Here is a 17,410-nt window from a genome sequence, read left to right as displayed (position 1 = left end):
TAGAATGAAACATGAGACCAATTTCACAGACGAAATGCATTGAAAATGAGAATACAATTAGCCCTTCGCCAAGTACCTCCCAAACCCGTCCTTGTCCAATAGGCACGTTAGCAACGGTTACTAAGAGAGTAGACATTGGCAAGCTTTTCCTTCTCACCCATTGAGAGGCGTGTTAAATGACGGGATTTCAACATCATCATCATACTATAATTCTAACAATGTCTGTCTGTCAGAAACACTGCCGTATCTCCTCATTGCCTGCACCAATCACTCCCACTTTTCACACAGGCATTGACCATATGAATATGGAGGTCTTAACGGAGCCCTTTTTTCGATTTGACACATTAATGATTAATAATGAATTTATTAGTCAATTACAAACGCACCCGGGCGCAGTACCCACAATATCGGGAAAATATCTCACAACCGGTAAGGGCTAGTATAAATAATGGATCATTTCAGTAGCAAGAGCTTACAAATGTCTTCTAAATCTAGTCAACAAGGCCTGCAGTAGGCTATGCACTGGACAAATGTGCATGACATTATTTCAATAAACTAAAAATACAAGGAAATGTTAGAAAAACCATATAGTACTACAAATCAATTCTATGTGACCAGGTCAATTTAAAAAAATGTAGATAAAAACCTAAAATCAGATGAGACGGAATTCTCAAACATTAAATTAAACTGCGTTTAAGGTTGGCAATTTGAGAGAGAGAGAGAGAGAGAGAAAACAAGTTTAAGATACAGTGTTTCACTTGCTGTACAATCCTACACAGACTTGGGAATGAATGGGTTCTAGTGCGAGTCAAAAGGACTGCTAATATTAATTACCTCGTCAAACTCCTCCGTCATCCGTCTGATGATTTCAGAGTTCTGCATGTTACGGAACATTTCTCCAGTGACCACGCCTGACAAACACACACAGGAGGTTATTTACTGTCAAAGTCAAAGATGACCAGCTCAACAATTGACATTCAAATAGAGGCTTAGGCCTTGGACATTCTGTCCAACAGACAAGAATGTCTGTCTGTTGGACAGACATTCAGGGCAACAGAACCAAACAGCACAGTATTAAATGACGTAGATGGAATTGGAGGGCCCGTTGTGACCCAGATATAAGGCTAAGTGTGAGTGGTAATGGCACTGAATTATATTCTTTACCACACCTTAAGACTCTGTGTGTGACTGTATGCGTTTGTAATAAAACTAGAAAATAAACCTCAATCTGGGGATGGCGCATTTAGTCACTATGGTCCTACTCTCAGGAAAAACTTCTCGATGACCTGAAAAAAACTGTGTCATCTTTTAAAAGTAGACTTAAGATCTACAGTACCTATTCCGTTTGTGTATGTGTGTATGTGTCATTGCAGTTTCTCACAGGGGTGTTAAGCGTGAGCTGTGTAGGAAGCACTCAAATGCTGTATCATGGAAATGTGTGGATGTTTTTTTTAATGCTTTATTTTGTGTGTGGGTGGTAAAGTATGCCGTCTGGATGAACACTTCTTTCATCATTATTTTTGTGAAGCACATGCAGTTTACCTAGTGTTGCTTTTATCAATACAAGTTACTTCAATGCTATACATCTTACACAAATACACACACAAAAACACTTTGAGCTTAAAAATGTAAAACAATGGAGATACGCACCTTTACATCCCGAGCACTGGATGAAGAAATTGATTAGGTCTAGGAGAGCAACATCTCTGTCATGTTTGTAGGATTCAATCCAGTCATCGACAACAGACTAAGAATCAGAACAGACACAAATATTCTCATTCTCTGAAAGTAAAGGGCTAAAACCAAAGCAACACAGCGCTTCATTTCCAGGGAACAAGGAAAGCTGTCGTACTGTACCTGCATTGCGCTTCTCCCCAGCCTAACCACCTCAAACAGCATCATGCCCTCCATGCCATTCTCCTGGTGGTGGCCATTTAACCGGCCTGCTCCTTTGCCTCCTTTCCCCTTCTCCCCCACTGCTTTCTTCCCCTTCTTTCCACCCTACAAACATGAGAACAGGTCAACGAGAACAGGTGAGCGTTCAAGTGTCATTTTAAAAAGGTTACGTACACACAGTTTTATCAGCTTGGCTAAAACCAATCAATTAGCTAGGAGAATGTAGAATGAATCCAATGGTTGTTAAAGTTGAAACGTTAAAACGTTGAAACTAGGCTTGGCTGTTTCAATTCTGTGTTCCAGCCTTATCTTCCTGTTTATGTTTGTCGTTTCTTTTTTTTTGTCCAGCACCTTGAAAGAAAGTTTGGTCACAAAAATAATAGCACAAAAGGCTATGTGCTCTCTACCTTTCCTTTGGATGATACTGTACTTCTTCCATCTGGATCTTCAGAGAAGTCTGTGTCTGAAGAGAAACGTGTGTCTGTATCCCTGGTGGGAGGTCAGAAAAACAGATGTTAAGACACCAGTTCACACCAACGCATATTCAAATGAATACACCGGTGAAGCATTGAGACTGGCCACTTACTGAGGGAAGGGGAACTCTGACGGTATTTCTGGTGCCGCTATCATTTCTGTAACATCTTCCGGACAAACTCAACTTATGATTGACTTGAGATCCCAAAGGACAGGAGGGGGTCGCATGTGACCTGCAATACAGAAGGGAAATTGTGGGACAGTGTTACTACTGTGACTGTCATTGTCAATTTTCAACACTGGCCACATTGTCTACATAAACCTCTACCCTTTCCTACAAATTTGTCCATATTCAATAAAGGTTACAGAACAATGAGAACATACCTGGCATTTTAGTCAATGTTAGTTCAAACTCACTGTATCATAAAAAGCCCTCCTTAAGCTGAAATTTGAAATGCAACACTTAAGCAACCCATTTTCCAGACACAGCCTTTCAGGACATCAAACGTGGAAGTCCCAATTATTATCTTTAATGTAAGACAAAATTCTATCAGAAATACACTACACTTGTAGAACACATCACTTGGGAGTCAGGGACACTGTCTGCTAATGACAAGAAATTAAAAGTAGACTGGTATTGTCCTATATTTTAAATAAATGTACACCATTAACACCTTTCAAATTCCGGCACAAAATATAAAGCGAGAGCTGAGCATGTAGCCAACAAGTTCCTCAGATAACACATGCTCCGTAGTAAAGCCAATGTTTCTTTGATGCCGTTTCACAGAGAGAGAAAAAAAAACTGCTTCACATGGTAACAGGGGGTGGCTAGGCTACAGATCCTCTTGTCACGCACAGCTGCATCCTCATTGGCTCCCTCTCCCTCTCCTCTCCCTCCATATCACATGAATCGGGGCTCTTCCTCAATGGCCAAATATGGCAGTGCCCTATCCGCCCCATGCGCGTTCAGCCAATCCCTATACAGTATCAACATCAACAAGGACACACAGTGGGCTCCAGATGAACAACTGCAGTGTTGTGATGTGACATTTGCCAGAGCAAATCTCAGAATGTGACAATAAAACACAGATTCTCACTGTGTGCCATCATAAACGGAACACGTATGCGTATGAAATAACAACAAAACATTAAGTGAATAGAATATGAAAATGTATTCCATAGATGTAATCACTAGAGATGGCAAACATAACTCCTCCCCACTGTAGCGAGGGCCTTGATCTGGGTGTGTCTTCCTGTAGTAACACATACAGTAGTGAGTGACACGCAAAGTGTGTCATTCAGAGATTAACTGTAACATTTCCATCACAAGCACTGGATAACTAGTTCAGAAAGAAAAATGCCCGTTGTCGCTCTGTGCATACAATACATGACCTGATCTCGAAGTAATTATAAGCAATTGATGGTGGTGATCAAAACATCACCTCCCCCCAGAAAAAAAGATGATCCACATGGCCTTAAGATGAAAGGTCTCATCAAGGCAGCACATGAGCATATGCAACTCATCACCATGTCACTACACATGCAATCTTGCAACGTGTGACCGCGGTGTATCAATATATCATTCATCGTAATAACGCGTGTTACTACCGTTAATAACATGTTTACTTTCCAGAGCGGCATTTGTGTTCTGCGGGATTCAAGGGGTGTTGACTGAAAAAGTGGCGCCAAACCCGGCTACGTTATAAGTCATAAACCCGGGATCAGCGAACCCAGACAACACTGCGAGACAGATGAAACACAACGGCTTCATAACGAGGCTGTGTGTGCGACGAAGACGCCACAATTCACCGATCTGTTGCCACCAAGCAGGCCGACTAGGTTGCGCTCTACGACGGCGCGTGTCAAAATTGACACCGGTGCGGGTGGACGGGGGTTGCTAGAAGGCTAACTAGCCGAGTGAGTCTCTTTACGTCCCGCAGTCAATATTTTGATAACGAATAGAAATCAATAAAGAACAATAAAATGTAAAAACCGCACGTACGAAGCAAAAAGTGTGGCAACAACCACGAGATGTCTTGTTATTTACTAACAATGAGGACCCACCGACGTCCATCTGAGATGAATAAACGTAACATTGAGCTCATAACAAAACAACTGTAACGTTACGAGCAGAGGCTAAAGTTAGCTGGTTAGCAACAGTCCTGGTGTTTATTTTGAACCAGATAAACATCACAAATACCAACAAGGAGAAAACAAAACAATCAAAACAAGGAAAACATGCATGCTAGACCTCTAAACATTAGCGGTGTTTTGCTGCTAGTAGCGCCGCTATAACACACATCGCGTCGCACGAGCCTCTCTTTCCTTCCGCTCAATAAAATTGACGTCATTTTCGACCAAAAAAGTGTCGACGCGCGTCGCATCGGCACTTTTTTCGGTCGAAAATGCGTAATTTTTATTTCCTACGTCATTTTGGTCGAGGCGAGAGGGGTCGCACGACTAAGTATAAACGAATACTTAAAAAGAAAAAAAAAACATCCCGTCCTCTCGTCCTCCATCTTGCATCGGGACTTCCAGGCTGTGTGTGTGTGTTCTTGCATAAGCTGCAACACAAACACTTTGTTTACGAATTAAACGCCAATTAAAACAGACGAGCGACTCTAAACGCACGATTGTGTCTTTTAAGTTGAGAATGAACAGCATTTTGCGAGGCGAGGGGGGGGCAGGAACGTAGCTAGTTAGCCTAGCAAACAATCGAAGTAGCTGCTAACAGCGGCTAACACTAGCCGCGGCTAGCTGTGCGAAGCTAGCTAGCAAAATACAAACCAACTTAACTTCCAGATTGCTCCTCTGCTCCTATCCGCCATTTTACGGCTAACTTACCGTGCGTGTAAGACTTTACTTCCGATAGAATCCCGACTTTCGCTGTGCTTACGAGGACGTGGTCTCCATTACGACACAAATGTGTAAAAAGAGTTTGAAAGTGGCGGTCAGAGGCGGTTTTCGGACGCTGCTCCGTACTTCAGTTTGTTGTTTCGACGACCTGAGGAAGGGGGGGAAACTGGAGCACAGCTGCCACCTAGCGGTCACATTCGGTACTGTCCCCAATAAACCGTGAAACGGCTGACATCTAGTGGCGAATGACTCGAAGTACAGCTGTCATCATCGAGAAAAGCGAGCTATAATATCAGTATCTTGACAATATAATATGAGAGCCTTCAAAACTCACCAGTGGCACTGGTTAGAATCTGTGTAGATCTTCTCGACTGGTATTAAATGTATGTCGTTTTCTCGAATTTGATAATCATAGATAAATCCTGACAAATTCTGGGCTTGGATTATTTTTTAACCATCCTCATATTTTACCTTATAGGGCGGCCTATTATGTAACACACTTTGACAGGACAAATTATATAACTCCGTTTTGAGTTACATTACAGTTTGCTAGTTACACTTTTTAGTTTTTTTTTACAATTTTTACACGATTTTCAGGATTGACTGGTTAATTATTATTTATTACTTTACTTTATATTATATGTATTGGTGTATTTAGAAACAAAGAGTAGCTCTATTAGCTAACACTGTAGTTTCCGAACTTTCCGTGTCAGTACTAGAGTATATACCCATAACCCATGACACGGAAACTACCAGTGGAACCCATGAATTGATTTCATATTGATGTCAATTTAATTGACAAAATGTGGGAGGCATAATTATGCAGACACATTTACATGTTCTAATCTAGATCAGTTCTCAACTTCGATTTTGGGGGGTCCCCTAGATGACATTGATTGAAGTAACAATTTTCAGGGTTTTTTAATACCTAAATAAAATCTAAAAAATAAACAGAAAGAAAAAAAAGATTATTACAGCATCAAAAGTAATACAACTACGTATATAAAAGCTGGCCAAATGTTGTGTAAATTGTCAAGAAAGAGGCAAACATAACTTAACTTAACTCAGTAAACTATTTGATTAAAGTACATGTCATTCATATATTGTCATTTAAATGACAATATATGAATTACATACTACTTTTAAGTTCTTACACTGTTCCAAAAAAATATAAATATGTTACATGATTCTATTCTACATGTCCATAATAAACGAAGAAAACATTTTAAGTCAAGTACTTTAAATTTATTTCACACGTAAATGCAAAGCTGCATGACGGAATGGAAAGGGAGATGTGACCCAGAGTGACAGATGACTGACAGACAAAAAAGTAGTAGAAACTGACTCAAGTCTACTACAAATGTCAACAGCAGCAAGAAACTCTGAGAAAAAGAAAACCCTAAAATTCTAAAACTGAAAGCATACTCGGCAAAAACAATATTAAGAGTGACATATACATAAAAGGACCATACATGTGACCACCATCAAATCCGGATAAAACGTCAAAATTAAATAATAAAATTACACATGTTGAGCACTAACTTGGAAAAAAGGCACCTCTGGCAAGCAAAACAAAATGTGTCAGAGTGGTAATCTCTGTGTCCTTTAGTGTCTACTTATGCAGTGAGATGCTCACCAACTACCCTTTATGAATCTGTGTCATGCACAATATCAACAAGAAAGGTTTATTATCATATTGTGACAATGTAGCCATCTTGTGCCCTTTTCCCTTTATCGTATATACATTTGTATACATGTGTACAGAATGCAATTTATTTTATTATTATAATACATTATTATAATACCTCTATATACATTAGATTTTAGGAGAGTGTGTTATAAAAATAATAATCAGTTGACAAAGCAGCATCAATTAGTCGTCATTCCAGGGCCTGGTTAAAGGCTTATTTATACTTTATCGAATGACCGTGTTGTATTTTGAAATGAAAAATGTTCTTGGCATGAATCACTTTTCAAGTAACCTACAACAAAGTATATTTCAAGGAAGTATAAATGAGCCCTAAGAGCCACTTCAACCCCAGGTACTTTGTTGACCAGGGTCCCCCCCAGGGGTCTATAACATTGGTACCCTATTTCTTCCCCCTCTAGTCTACGCCAAATCTCTTCGCTGAAAATAGCTGATCTATAAGCTCACAACGCATCTAATGTTCACCCACTTTTACCCAATGGTCGCCCATTATGAAATTCCCAGAATAGGGACTGTAGGGTTCATGTGGTTAAGCAATATACGTCTTGATCTTCTGTGTTATGGCACCGCAGCAGATGGGACACTTGTTGAGGGCCTCGGCACACTCCTTGCAGGTGACCAAGTGACCGCAAGGGATGAAGACAATACAGATGTCTCGGTCCATACATATTTTGCATTGTTTTTCCCTCTGCAGCTCCCGTAGTTTCTCCAACGGATCCTCATCTGAAAGGCAGAATTATAAGTACTTTGAGGGACATTTTTCAGGTGAGTGACCATCCTGTAGAGGAATATATGCAGATGGCATGTATGTTTTAAAGGAAATATACAAATTAATGTGGATGTCAACGCTGTCGCCATATTGGTGAGATTGTACCAGAGACAAAAACCTTTTTTGTTTTTATAATCATTACTGTTAGTATACAAGACTGTGCCAATCACCTATTACTACTCGTTTCCTGGTTTACTTTGTGACAATTTATTATTCCACTTTAAAGCCTTTTGAATTCATTTTACTTCTACGTCTTCAAGCAACTGTAACAAGTCAATCGGGGTGTCGTACTATACAAATCTCCAGTTTTTTGTTTTGTTTTAACTTTTAAATCAATACATACTACTTTATTGTCACATCACAAGCCTACAATCTGCAGGAATCAATCTACAGAAAAACAACTGAAGTTTAAACTCAAATGTTAATTGAACTAGGACTAGTCTTGTAGACAGTTGCCTCTCGCAATTTCAAATGCTTCCGTCAGTACGGAAGCTCTGATCATGCGATAAAATGTGAAAGCGACAGTGAAGCCTCCTCCCCACTTTCGCTTTGTCTTTACAGTCACGCAAATGTATTCTACGGTAATATAAATCAAAATCATCTAAGCATATATATATATATAGCTTACCGTTTAGCAGAAATGGAAATAGAAAAATGAAATGTAAAGATATTTAAAAATATATTTTCATGAACTGAAATGGCAGCTTCCTTTTGGCAGATTTCGGGAGATGAAGTTTGAGAATTGAGACTACCCGGTAGATTGTGGAATAGTTTTTAGGCTACGCAACACTAAACTAGGACTAACTGTTATTGGAGGATAGATAGAATACCAAAGGGAATAACAACAATCATGACAGTCATTTCCCTCTCTAACAGATGGATAAAATACAGAGCTCTGATTTATGGTGCGTTACCCATTCAAATCATATTGTAGAAATAAAGGTAATGGGTCACACACACACACCAAGACTGCGTTTCAGTTTTTATTCTTGCATGATGGAATGACAGACGATTCGGATATCGGCTAGCTGAAACATGTGCGCGACCCATTACCTTTATTTCTAAAATACAGAGGACAAATTGAATTGTACATATGTGTAGAAAATATAATACTGTATTATGTGCAAATATAAGTGGTCTACACACTGTAGCAAATACCAACAAAATAATCATCATCATCAATAACAACAAAGGTTTGTTCAAGACCGTGACGTTTGATTTAAAGCTGCAACATGTTAATACAATATAATTATAAGAGAAATGTAGACACCGGCATGTGTTCAGGTAGGACACCTAATGGACGATAAGTGGTATTGCCTGAAGCACTAAAACAACATTTCCCCTGCTCAAGTAGGCATTCCTTCTTAGCTCATTGGTAGAAATGGTGTTTGAATCCTGGGGGAAGGCATTGCAGCTTTAAAAACAAAAAGGTAGGCCATCCTAAACAGATATAAAACAAAGGAGGCAGTCTTTCAGACGGAGACAGACAGAATAAAAGCAAAAGAAAGTACCTTGTGACTGGGTAGTATTACTCTCTGGGTTGGGGTTGAGACAGTCGTGGATGAAAGCCTCCAGGTTGGGGTAGCCTGAACCAGTCCGGCTCATCTTCTCCTGGATCGTTCTCTCTATCACAATGGGGTCCAGGCCCATCTCGAGAGCCTTCTGAGCCATTTCTGACTGCAGCACATCTGGACAAAAACAAGAGATGTTTGTTACAAGATAACCGGCATGGATCAATAAGTAAATGAACACACGATTAAAAAGAAAATAAGTCTGAAATTAAATGTTTACCATTTTGATGACTTGAAAATCCATTCTGATGACCTGGTGTCTGTAGAGGAAATATGTTTATTTCATTATCAACACCGGAATTAATGAAGCAAAGCTTGACCTCCGCTTACATCAGCAGTCAATGTAATTAAGCAATAATGCAGGGAGGGCTATACCACAAGATTTTGACACTAATGTGGTCGGAGTGGTGCATATCGGTATCGAATGGCATAGCACAATGATGGGTGTATTATTGTGATTATACAATTTGTTCATTGTATAATATAAAACTAAGAGAAATAAAATACTTTGACACAAACAGCTAGCGGCAGTCATTGCAAGGTGGCAGGTAAAGTAAAGGAGTGCCTGGTATTGTGAGCTACTGGCACTCATTAGACCGGTAGTCTAACACTTGACTCGGTCGGGACCCATTAACAATTTAAAATAAATTTGCTTACAGCTCCGTTTCGTCGAGGATGTTGTAGCTGAACACTGTTGACAAACTCCTGTCCCTTTTCTGTCAGCAGGAAACTGCACCTGGTTAAAGAAAACAAAAAGAGTCAGAATGTGGAGGAGAGGAGAGGAGAGGAGAGGAGAGGAGAGGAGAGGAGAGGAGAGGAGAGGAGAGGAGAGGACTTACCCAGGATAGTGTTTGGCATGTTCCTCCCACGGGTCTTCCTCGGGTTGCCAGCCTTTCAGACCTCCGCCACAGCAGAAACACGCCACCATGTCCCGTACTCCTACAACACAGAAATACAACGTTTACTGTAAATCTTGGAAATTGTTCCTTTTAGCTTGCTAAGATGTCATCCCAAATTGTAGAGCCAACATAACATAAGTGCATTTATTGATTTTGGTACCAGCAACCTCCGCAATACGCATACCCTCAAATTATTTAGAAAATGCTTGAGATTTCTCCAAGGCCAGAACTATCACATATTATACGAACCTCTGCTGTAGAAGCCAGCCGCGGCCAGTCTATCGTGGTGAATGAGGTGTTGGACACCGTCAAAACTCATCAGCCTGTCTTCATAGCTGCTCATAGGAACGGCAGCAGGGCTGTTGGGAACAACAGTGCGTGGGCTGATCCCTCCCTCCTCCACCTCCACACCTCCACCACCAAGGGAAGGGACGTTGCCCACGTCGTGCCCCAGGATGAAGAAGCAGTGAGGGAAGTGTTTGGAGTGTTCTCCCCAGGCCGTGTCGCCCGGTTCCCATCCGGCCAGCATGTTTCCACAGCAGAAACACTGGACGCGGTCCCCGTCGCCCAGGTAGTAGAGGCCCGCTTCCGCCAGGTCCCGGGGCCTCACGGGGACAGTGGTGGGCCACGGAGTGAAGGTCGCCAGCCGGGAGTCCTCGCTGATCATGTGGGGGGCTTTGGGGTAGGGGGTCTGGTCGAACACCTCCCCCGTCCTCAGACGAAACTCCATGTCTTCCATTTCCTCGTTGTAGGCGGAACCGTTAGTCAGCGAGTCTGGGTTGTTGACGCTGGACCGGTGTGTGCACCTGAGAAACTTGCACGACGGGGAAACCTGGAGTGCAATGAAAATAAGAGTTAGGGGGGTGGGGGTGTTGTAGTATTTTGCTAGGAAGTTAGTTTTTACTGTATTTTATTATCACCTCTTTGTGTCGTTCCACAGGCATGTCTTCCCCGCACCAGTTTTCCACGGTCTTCTGGCAGCTGAAGCAGCGAACGCGGTCAGCGGGGCCGGTGAAATAGAAGCCGGCGCGGGCCAGCCTCTTTGCCGACAGCTGCTGGGCAAGGCTGGAGCCTCGGAACGACGCGAGACGACTGTTCATCAGGGACCAGTCGGTGGCGGCGTTATCCGCCTCCAAATCACTGTCTTGTGTGAGGTGAGACATTTTGGAGCCCAGGGTTCCCGCTGAGATGAACAGAGACGACAGAAGACCTGAAGACAAAAGACAAGGGTGTTATTATTATACGTAGGTATGGCTTATTATTTGCCCATTCTGACCTGAGATCAGATTCTATAAATGTCTTCTACATCCTGACAGTTTTCTGAAAAAGCTATGTTTCTACGTTGGTCGTTCTTCGATTTTTCAAAAGTAGCAGACCTACAAGCTCGTAGCGCGCCACTCGTGGCGCGCTATGAGCTTGTAGATCTGCTATTTTTCAATAGCTGAAGCATGACGCTAACACCAAAAGGGGTTGCCGCCCAAAATGGGTTAGGCAGGTTCTTTTGTAGCACGGATGTATAAACGAATATCTATACATTATATAGATGTTCATTATCGTACTTTCTACAACATTATTTTAAATTGCGCCATTTTTGCACATATCCCATTATTGCCGCTTTCTTTTATAGGTTATAATGAGTGTCCTTTCTGTAACTCTGTATACATTAATCTTTCAATCTTTTTTTGTTTCATTACAATCCAGTAGTATAAGCCCCATTAATCGTATTTTGTGTATTGTATCGATGTCGTCACACTAACATTTAGTCTTTTGCCTTTTCTGTATCAAATCAGCGGGAAAGAATCTAAGTCAAAGTTCGTCAAACAAGGGTGCGCTGAAAAGGAATTTGTTGGCTGGCCACTGTGCCTTTAAGAAAAAAAGTCAGGCTGTGGTCACATGAAGGCGTTGGCTGTTCCATGTGAGGGAGGAGGAGTTGGATTGGCTCTCAGTACTGCACCGTGTGCAGCGCTAGTACACACACCCCCACACACACACACACACACACCGCACAGTCAGGAACACAAGGCACACAGAGTGCCAACTACCAGCATAATATCAATTAATTCTATGACTTGCAGTTCTATACCTTCATTTATACTTCTGTAATCTGTAGAATGATGGTTGTTAGCCAAAAACGTATAATTATTTTGTCACTCTTTTTTCGAAATGCGTTTCAACATCGTAAAGGAAAAGAAGCTCTTCATTGCTCTACCTCTTTAACCCGTGTTATTCAGAGGTTTGATGTCAGCGAATAAAACATATGGAAATACATGGTGTATATATGAAGTCTATAGAAAAAACATGCCAATATCCAGACAACATTATGATTGCAACCATAGGTCGCATTTTCTATGAAAACCTGAATCTCCCGTCATCACACCTATCACACCTCCATATATGGTCACGCCTTGTGACATCACACCTCCATATATGGTCACGCCTCGTGACATCACACCTCCATATATGGTCATGACTGGTGACATCACGCCTCGTGACACGTCACACCACCATATATGGCCATCTATATATATGAAGATCACGACACGGACCTCATCTAACCCTGGATCATCACCTAGATCTGCATACTGGAGCCGGCCAGCAACTCTACATCTGACCTCAAACCCTCTAGATCTCCATATATGGAGCTGACCTGTTCTGACATTCCATATGTTGATCCTTCCCTAGAATCCCTACCCGTCCCTCCTGTTCCGACATTCCATATGTATCTGAACTTCATCAAACACTGTACACTCAAGACATGCTCCATATAGAGCGTCGCAGTCCCTCCCCCTTTCAGAACAACGAGTGGCCCAGGAAATGAATCCCAATGCATTTTTCCCCATAGGCAGAAAGAAAAACAACAAAAAAAGTGTTTTTTTTCTACTTTCTAATTCTTTGTTTGGCCCGGAAAATTGTGTTTGTTGTCATGATTTGTCACGACAAGAGTTGGCTTCGTACGACGCTTAAAAGGTCTTTAAATAAATACGTTTTGAAATGCCTATGGGACAAATGCATTGGGATTAATTTCCTGGGCCACTCGTTGTTCTGAAAGGGGGAGGGACTGCGACGCTCTATATGGCCAGTACAGAATTCATTCCATAATGTTGATCTTACCCCCATGCCAAAGCACCAGCACTCGCCCAGCAGTCTGCCGTCCCCAGACGGATGCGTGCAGCCATGCACGCAACCTCGCCTTGCGTCTTACTGGCATTTGTGTGATTCGAAACGTAACCCAAGGGGCCCATAATAATATGTGTGAGAGAGAGAGAGAGAGACAGAGAGAGAGAGAGAGAGAGAGAGAGAGAATAGTGGCCTCCAGTCTGAGGGCAGTAACGTTCATAGACACTGCTCTGGGATATGCTGTGACCCATAAGGGAACAAAGAGCTTAATGTGGGACTTTGTTAACATCCTATAGGGCCATGTCTCGCTGTAGACAGTTACTTACAAGTACATCCTGCCGCTGCGGCAAATGCAATTTGTCAGAGTTAAAGTGTTCTCTGTGGGCATTTCATGTTCGGATGAGAAACAACCATGTCTGACATTTGATTAATGTTGATTGATCCGGCAGATATTCACTAAAATAAATGTGTGTTTAACCAAAATTACATCGCTATCAATAATGTGACAAATCATATTTTGAGGATTATTGTAGGTGATTTCAGAGCTTCCTTAGCTAGAAGTCCAATAAGTTCATAAAGTTGTATCACTTTAGTTATGTAAAGCAACTTAAGACATGATATATCCATCCAAAGTAAAAAATAAATAAATGAGGACGACGATAAAGTCTCATATCCACAAAATTGTTATTATATCAATAATAGAGGTATCTCTAATGGGGATTTAACTGTACCCAAGCTTTCTGATATAGGATGATACAATAATTCACAATATCCTCATGTACGGCACTGTAATACCACCACAGCTCACTGTCCATGGTTGTCATTTAATGATAATTATTACCTGCTATTCCACTGTGCTAATACAATTAATAGGTTTCAGGCTTTTCCTCCGAGTGTAGTCGGTACGAAGGTGTCTGGGTTGTAAGGACAGATGAGTTTGGATCATATGAGTTGAGGTGTCCTTGATCCTGATCCTCTTCTGAAGGTCAAAGGTCTTGAAGAGATTTTGTATCCTGGCTAGAAGACCTAATGTCCTGTCAGAATCAGTTGAGAAACAAAATAATCCAATTCTGTCCAAGTGCGTTGGTTTGGTTGGCATCTGTTAACCTAGGGTAGCTCTGCTCCTTTATACTATTCAGGTTATCCTGCTGTCAGTGTGACGTGTCGTCGGTTCCATCCAGTTGATGACTGTGATGTCAGACGTAAACGTGTAGTCAGCTCTATTATGGAGATTCAGCCAATGATGTCGGTATTGGTCCGCTCCATATATGGAGATCCATGTGATGAAGAGTCGATAATGTTGAGGTTGTAGTGTAGTGTCCACCGGCTTCAACCATCCAACAAGAACACAGAGATTACCTTCTCACAGTTGTACCCAACTTGAGACCAGCCAGGCTTATCAGAAAATGTCCTTATGTAATGTCTTACCCAATTCCCAAAGCAACATTTCCATATCCTAACTAAGGAAGGGGAGTCAGTGAGGGAGATTATTAGGTTATGGATGACTTTGATGCGATCACATGATGATCAATCAGCATCAATTGTAAAAAAAAATCTTTGAGCAGTCCTTAGGCACAACAACCACCACGAAAGTGTCACGCTACTATGATTGATTGCAGGTATGAACCTATATGGGTGTTGGTTGTACTTTTATAAAGTAAAATATTTACAAATGCCTGAGCCCATTGAGACAGTCAGAACTATTGATCTAACACGGGTTCATGCATCCGATTCCACCTAGCTCAGTCAAATGTGTGCACAAAGTTGAAGAAGATATGGCTGAGAGGATGCACTCATAGCCATGTGATTTTAAGTCACACTGTATTGACTGGCCACACGTACACTCTGGAAACATCACAAGGCTTTGATCCAACACAATGAGCCAGACAACAAACCACCCACACGGTGGTCTTCTGTTTTGGTTCGTGTTTGACAGCTGGAATGGAATGTGGCAACGCAACGCATGCATGACCAGTGACGATTTGTCGTCAGCATGTAACATAGCCGTGGTTACAAAAATAAACACAAAGCCGCTAAAGACAGCAACTAGTACTAGTTACTAGTGTACTATTAGCCTATACGTTAACATGGGCACCAACGGTATTTAGTTAACCCTTTGATCGGTGCAGCTGAGCTGCATTAATGATGAGAAGAGATAGGCGTGGATAGTTACGCTACAATATATAAATACGTCAGAAGTAGTGTTATACCTGAACTAAAACAAGGACACTTCACTTTTAGTTTAACTAAAGTTATAGACACGTTATAGACACATCCTGGCGTTAATAGCTACATAATAACGTTAGGCTATGGGTAAAGCGCTAGTCTGCTTTTTTTTCTCCACACAACTCACCGCGGCCAGTGGTAAAGCGTGCCTCCCTGCCACTGTGTGTAGTCCCTTGTCACCGTGTTTGAGAAGTATGTCCTTTTTAAACCACAGTTTAAAGCAGTTTATTTGTAGCAGATAGCTGCTTGATGTGACCTCGTCGTCGTCGTCTCTGCTACCAGGAAGTCAGCGACGCAGTTGTTGTGTGCACACTGTGCAGCAGTGCGCAGCACTTTTGCGCATCCCAGCTGACCACAACCACACGCATGAATGAAATGGGGCAAGTGACAGTACTGTCTACCAATAGTGGCTATTAGTGGGGAGTAAATAAATAAAATAAATATGAAGTAAATAATAATATAAGTAAGTAAATAAATACATGTATTCATTTAATTGCATTCTTTATTTATTTGCATTTAATTTTTCTATCTATAAATGCACCATGTCTATAGCTCTGTCTGCCTGTCTGTGTGTAATCCACCACGTAACTCGAGAACTGTTAGCCCCACCGACTTCAAATTCGACACACGCGTGCCACACCACCACAGGGGGTGCAGTGCCGGGTGTCAAGTCGGTCGGACCCACGGTTGTCCAGAGCCGCCCCAGGCCTCTGGTCGGGCTCTGGACAGGGCCCCTGCCCAGGGTCCATATCATTCTGACATCTGCATAGACTCCATATTTGGCTGACAAAGAACTCCATATATGGACATAAAAGGGACACAGTCACAGACATAGGGTGCGTTCGCAAATGTGCACCGGGAATGTGGTCAGTTTGTTGAGTGTGGTGGGCGGTGACGTCACAGAGTGCGTTCAGTGTGCCTTATTTACGAACGACCACAGCTGTGGCGCATTCACACCGGACAACCCCAGCTTCAGGTGCCTCAGTGCGGGCACTCGGCACACCCAGTGCGCAGTGCACTGGATATTCGAAAGACAACGCACTGAGTGCACTGAATAAACGTTCCGGGCGCATTTACGCACCCATAATATCTGGGTGGGGCATGCATTTCCAACTTGCATCGTTCCAAGTAGGCCAGTGCCCAACGGGCACCGCTGTAGATCGAGGCCCCATGGGCACCGCTCTAGTTTATTTAATTGTGGTATCTATTATTAAAGTTTAGGCATTTATTACATTTTTGGACCTATGGACTTCCTGTCGTGCTGTGAAACCAACCATGGTGACTTTGGCCAGCTGTATGACAAAGCATTGAACTCCCACTACTTCTAATCATTTTAATTCACTTTTTCCGTGCTCATGAAGGTTTTTTACACACCATGTTGAGTGATGACAGAGATTTGAGACTAGCTGGAAGTATTCCACTAGCTTTTTTTAAATTTAAGTGATCATGGGGTATGGGCATGGCCCTCATTTATCACCGTACGCCCAGTAGTACAACATACATTACTGAACAGCATATCTACAAGCTCACAAAGTTTCACATTGCGAGCTTGTTGATGCTAGTCTATTTAACAAATGTCTTATTTTGAATAATTTTAACATTTTACAGAGCTCCCTTTCAAACTTAATTCCACCATCATCTTCCCATTTGGAATTAATCTTGGATGAGGTTTTGATCTTCCAGTGACAACTGAGCGGTAAAAGCGATATCAGTCCCCTTTTGAACAATTACATTTTATTATTTTCCCATATTCCCTCAGTAGGTGAAACGGAAGTTAGTTAAGACTTTACTAATGCAGAAGCTTCGTTGACCAGCCTTTTTGTTTCCAATACCATTACAGTGACATATTTGAAAATAAAAATCTCACATAAATTAAAAAAACATGTAATTGCTG

General features: G+C 41.8%; 2 protein-coding genes across 2 annotated transcripts in view; both read right to left on the bottom strand.

Annotated features, from left to right (window-relative positions):
* stag2b (STAG2 cohesin complex component b) overlaps positions 1-5,366 on the bottom strand; it is a 36,919-nt gene extending 31,553 nt beyond the window's left edge. The window contains exons 1-6 of the mRNA XM_080774629.1: positions 5,215-5,366; positions 2,483-2,603; positions 2,304-2,385; positions 1,858-2,001; positions 1,651-1,747; positions 835-911 (exon numbers count right to left, since the gene is read on the bottom strand). Of these exons, the coding sequence (XP_080630755.1) occupies positions 835-911; positions 1,651-1,747; positions 1,858-2,001; positions 2,304-2,385; positions 2,483-2,526 (444 nt within the window). The 5' untranslated portion in view covers positions 2,527-2,603; positions 5,215-5,366. The remainder of the gene's footprint in view (positions 1-834; positions 912-1,650; positions 1,748-1,857; positions 2,002-2,303; positions 2,386-2,482; positions 2,604-5,214) is intronic.
* A 1,083-nt stretch (positions 5,367-6,449) lies between these two features.
* On the bottom strand, positions 6,450-15,811 carry xiap (X-linked inhibitor of apoptosis). The gene is made up of 8 exons (XM_080774836.1): positions 15,644-15,811; positions 11,094-11,383; positions 10,423-11,005; positions 10,114-10,213; positions 9,932-10,010; positions 9,495-9,534; positions 9,215-9,391; positions 6,450-7,657 (listed from the first exon to the last, which is right to left on the bottom strand). The coding sequence occupies exons 2-8, from the start codon at positions 11,334-11,336 to the stop codon at positions 7,464-7,466; spliced, it is 1,416 nt and encodes a 471-aa protein (XP_080630962.1). The 5' UTR covers positions 11,337-11,383; positions 15,644-15,811; the 3' UTR covers positions 6,450-7,463.
* Between the last annotated feature and the right edge of the window lie 1,599 nt (positions 15,812-17,410).

This window comes from Protomyctophum bolini (assembly GCF_963924005.1).
Source record: "Protomyctophum bolini genome assembly, chromosome: 10".
NCBI lineage: Eukaryota > Metazoa > Chordata > Actinopteri > Myctophiformes > Myctophidae > Protomyctophum > Protomyctophum bolini.
This window is presented reverse-complemented; position numbering and strand designations above follow the sequence as displayed.

Excerpts from the sequence above, each read along its gene's own strand:
- xiap (XM_080774836.1), bottom strand. The coding sequence starts at position 11,336 with ATGTCTCACCTCACACAAGACAGTGATTTGGAGGCGGATAACGCCGCC. Across the intron at positions 11,006-11,093 it reads CTGTGGAACGACACAAAGAG|GTTTCCCCGTCGTGCAAGTT; the intron begins GTGATAATAAAA and ends ATTGCACTCCAG. Across the intron at positions 9,392-9,494 it reads ATTTTCAAGTCATCAAAATG|ATGTGCTGCAGTCAGAAATG; the intron begins GTAAACATTTAA and ends GTTTTTGTCCAG.